The sequence below is a fragment of the Colobus angolensis genome, unplaced genomic scaffold (genome assembly GCF_000951035.1).
Source record: "Colobus angolensis palliatus isolate OR3802 unplaced genomic scaffold, Cang.pa_1.0 Scaffold657, whole genome shotgun sequence".
Taxonomy (NCBI): domain Eukaryota; kingdom Metazoa; phylum Chordata; class Mammalia; order Primates; family Cercopithecidae; genus Colobus; species Colobus angolensis.
In genome coordinates this window covers 60,957-65,768 of record NW_012120232.1, presented here as the reverse complement: position 1 = coordinate 65,768, position 4,812 = coordinate 60,957, and the positions used below count along the sequence as shown (strand labels likewise).

Genomic DNA, 4,812 nt, shown 5'->3' with positions numbered 1-4,812 from the left:
AAACTGGCTCAATAAATAAATTTACTTATGTCAATTATAACAAGACAAAAGAACACTAACTAAAGTAGGCTTATATAGGATTCTCCAGTGGAAAGAAGAAATAGAATGTTCTAACTAAATAAAATGTAATACACAAATTTTGGAAACACATCTAGCAGTTATTTTGTGTACACTGCTAAACTATAAAAAATCATTCTTATAATCCATGACCAGCTCACATGATGAACAGCTGATAAATTATAAAAGAGTAAAGCATAAGTAACAAGAAAATTATAGGTGTAGCATGAGTATCAGGCAAGTATAAACAAAAACTTTGCATGGGGAGATTCTAAATCATAAGCCAGATCTTACAGAAATGAATTCAATGCAAAGCAGGGGATAAAGATTTGCTTCCAGCATTTTTGAGGTTTTCAGTTGTCTAGTAAATTAGTCACCTTTTAAAAATTATTAGTTTTGGCCTGGCACGGTGGCTCACACCTGTAATCCTAGCACTTTGGGTGGCTGAGGCATGCGGATCACGAGGTCAGGAGATTGAGACCATCCTGGCTAATGCGGTGAAACCCCGTCTCTACTAAAAATACAAAAAAATTAGCTGGGCATGGTGCCAGGCGCCTGTAGTCCCAGCTACTAGGGAGGCTGAGACAGGAGAATGGCCTGAACCTGGGAAGCAGAGCTTGCAGTGAGCCGAGATCACCCCACTGCACTCCAGCCTGGGCAACAGAGCAAGACTCCAGCTCAAAAAAAAAAAATTATTAGTTTTGTTCCAATATTGCTCTTTTCTTCTGAAAACAGGTACAAGCTAATACACAAACACACTCATTTGCTCCATAATTTTCTTATACCGAAAGTTTTAGAGTAATATGTGTGTATAGTTAAGTGTATGTAAATCAAAACTAAAATTCTGTATGTTTGCAGGCAGAGAGGTCATATGTTCAAAGAAAAATATATAACATTTTTAAATGTTTATTAAGAACTCAGAATTTCCTCATGATTTATTTATACTTGTACGTAATTTTTATTACAACCATAAAATGACTCTGTAGTCAGTAACAATTGTACATTCTAAAGTATCTGAAAGTGTGGAATTGGTTTGTAATACAAAGGAGAAATGCTGGAGTTAATGGATACGTCTTTTGCCCTGAAGTGATTAATACATAAAATTATATGCCTGTATCAAAATAGGCCATACATGGCATAAAGATATACATACACTATGTATCCACAAAAATTAGGAGAAATAAGTTTGAGTTTTAAAAACAATAAAAATCTAAACTATGGGAACAATATTCTTTATTAGTAGTTTAAAGCCATTAGCAAAAATAATTACCAGAGATGTTAGTCCATTATGTTATCAAGTAGTATATTGTTACCCTCTTTTACCTAAACCCTTGAGTAATGCGGGACAGGTAAAGTCAGTGGCATGAAAACACTTCATTGAATGCACAATAGTTTTAACATGTTAAAAAAAAAAAAAGTTTAATTCAAAAATTAAGTTCACACGTAATCCAAAAATTTTTAACACACAATTTTATCACATAAAAGTGGTTAGCAAAATTATGTACTACTAATTAAGATTAAAATTTTTTTACCAGAATGCAGAAGAATATTGCTCTGAACACCTACTTCATGGATCACTCAATATTATAAGTTAAACACAAAAAGCCTCTTCACTCAGGTTTTCATCATGCATCTTACATTTTAATGTCCTTATTCTTTCATAGAAAGTGTCATAAATAATACCCACCTAACAGAAATGATTTCTCGTATCTTTGATGCATGAAAAATTAATCACATGCTTTCATGTGTGAATAGGAATGAAGAGCATGAAGTAATTTGAGAGTTGAATTACATCATTTGCTTTTCAAAAACTAATTTTTCAAGAAAAAATATAATTTGAATGTAATAATAAATCTACAAAAAATCTACTTCTTTTAAAGTTATATACAATTTATCTACCAACTTTAGCTTTAAATTATTTTCTATACTCAGCATTCTGATTTAGTGCAATGTCTGAAGTGTCAATATCTTAGATATTTCTACTATGAATTCTCTGATATTTACATAGAGTTAATTTTGGATTAAATTATTTTTATATTTACTGCACTTGCAAAAATATATTTTAGTATGAGGCCTCTGGTATTTTCTAAGCTGTAGTATTTTTAAAAACGTTTTTCCAAATGCATTACATTTACAGTGTTTTTCTCCAATATAAATTTTCTGGTGAATAAAGTTTGAGCAACTGCTTCAGGATTTTCCTCTAGTACAAAATGGGTACAACAATATCTGTGATACAAGTAAAGGTACTAAAACCCTCTCGTATTTGTAACGTTTGTCCTCAAAATGAATACTCTTTTCTTTTTTTCTTTCTGGTTTTGTTTTTGAGACGAAGTTTTTGCTCTTGTTGCCGTGGCTGGAGTGTAGTGGTGTGACTTCAGCTCACTGCAACCTTTGCCTCCCAGGTTTGAGCAATTCTGCTTCAGCCTCCCAAGTAGCTGGGATTACAGGGGCTTGCCACCATACGCAGCTAATTTTTGTAAAACTTTTAATGGAGATGGGGTTTCGCTATGCTGGCCAGGCTGGTCTCAAACTCCTGCCCTCCTGTGATCCACCCACCGCGGCCTCCCAAAGTGCTGGCATTACAGATGTGAGCCAGCACACCTGGCTCCTCTTCTTCACTTTAAAGGCTTATATTTTCTGAAAGATCTCTTGACAAAAATTGCATTTATAATGTTTTTATTAAGTACCAACTCTCTAATGTTGAGTAAAATGTGAGCAGATAATAATGGCTTTTCCACATTCCTTGTATTTGTACAATCTTTCAGAAGCATAAATGCTTTCCTGTGCAATAAGGGGTGAGCATTTATTAAAAGTGTTACCACATTCTTCACACTTCTGGGAGTTTTCAGTATGATCTTATCTACAATCAAGTGTGACAACCATTTAAAGGCTTTGTGACATTTTTCACATTTCTAGGATTTTTCACCAGTATGATTTATGTTAGGAAATTTGAGGTGTTGTCAAAATTATTGTCACATCATTCAGGTTTGTAAAGTTTTCAGTATTATGTTTAGTGAGGTTTGATGATTGGTTTAAAGTGTTGCCACATTATTCACATTTGCAGGGTTTCTCTCAAAGTATAAATTGTCTTATGTGTAGCAAGGTGTGAGGACCAGTTAAGGTATTGCCACATTTTTTACATTTGTAGGATTTTTCTCCAGTATAAATACTCTTACATGTAGTTAAGAGTTGAGAATCAGTTAAAAGCTTTGCCACAGACTTCACATTTGTAGGGTTTCTTTCCAGTATGAATTTTCTTATCTGCAGTAAGGGTTACGGAAGGTTAAAAGCTTTGCAACATTCTTCACAATTGTAGACTTTCTCTCCAGTATGAATTTCTGTATGGTATGAGGATTGGTTAAAAGCTTCGCCACATTCTTCCCAATTATAGAATGCCTGTCCAGTATAAATTGTCTTAAGTGTAGAAAGGTGTGAGGACTGATTAAAGGCATTGTCACATTCTTCTCATTTGTATGGCTTCTCTCCAGTATGAATTACCTTATGTTTAGTAAAAGTTGAGGACCAGTTAAACACTTTGCCACATTTTACACATTTGTAGCATTCTCCCCAGTACGAATTTTCTCACGTTCAGTAAGGTTTAAAGATTAGTTAAAAGCTTTTCCACATTCTTTACATTTGTAGGGTTTCCCACCAGTATAAAATATCTTCTGTGTGTAGAAAAGGTTGAAGACTTGTTAAAGGCTTTAACATATTCTTCACATTTGTGGAGATTCTCTCCAGTATGAATTTTCTTATGTGTAGTAAGTTTTTAGGATCAATTAAGTTTTGCCACATTCTTCACATTTGTAGGGCTTCTCTCCAGTATGAATTTTCTCCTGTTTATTAAGGTTTGAGGATATGTTAAACCCTCTGCCACATTCTTTACATTTGAAGGGTTTCTCTCCAGTATGAATTATCTTATGTATATTAAGAGATGAGAACTGGTTAAAGGATTTGCCACATTCTTCACATTTGTAGGGTTTCTCTGAAGTATGAATTTTCTTATGTGTAGTAAGGTTTGAGGACTGGTTAAAAGCTTTGCCACATTCTTCACATTTATAGGGTTTCTCTCCAGTATGAATTTTCTTATGTGCAGTAAGGGTTGAGGATAGGTTAAAAGCTTTGCCACATTCTTTACATTTGTAAGGTTTCTCTCCAGTATGAATTATCTTATGTCTATTAAGGGTTGAGGAGCAGTTAAAGGCTTTGCCACATTCTGCACATTGGTAAGGTTTCTCTCCCGTATGAATTCTCTTATGTATAGTTAGGTTTGAGAATCGGTTATAAGCTTTTCCACATTCTTCACATTTGTGGGGTTTCTCTCCAGTATAAATTATCTTATGGTTAGTAATGTTTGAGAACAGGTTAAAAGCTTTTCCATGTTCTTCAAATTTGTAGAGGTTCTCTCCAGTATGAAATATCTTTTGTGTAGTAAGGTGTGAGGACTGGTTAAAAACTTTGCCATGTTCTTCACATTTGTAGGGTTTCTCTCCAGTATGAATAATTTTATGGATAGTAAGGTGTGAGGACTGTTTAAAGGACTTGCCAAATTCTTCACATTTGTTGAGTTTCTCTTTAGTATGAATTATCTTATGTCTAGTAAGTTGATAGGACTGATTAAAGGCTTTTCCACATTCTTCACATTTATAGGGTTTTTCTCCAGTATGAATTCTCTTATGTTTAGTAAGGGTTGAGAATCGGTTAAAAGCTTTGCCACATTCTTCACATTTGTAGGGTTTCTCTCCAGTATGAATT

General features: G+C 34.0%; 1 protein-coding gene across 1 annotated transcript in view; it reads right to left on the bottom strand.

Moving 5' to 3' along the window:
- Positions 1-1,520: 1,520 nt before the first annotated feature.
- Positions 1,521-4,812, bottom strand: part of ZNF107 (zinc finger protein 107) — a 43,949-nt gene continuing 40,657 nt past the window's right edge. Inside the window, exon 5 of the mRNA XM_011925710.1 lies at positions 1,521-4,811. Within this exon, the coding sequence (XP_011781100.1) occupies positions 3,837-4,811 (975 nt within the window). The 3' untranslated portion in view covers positions 1,521-3,836. The remainder of the gene's footprint in view (position 4,812) is intronic.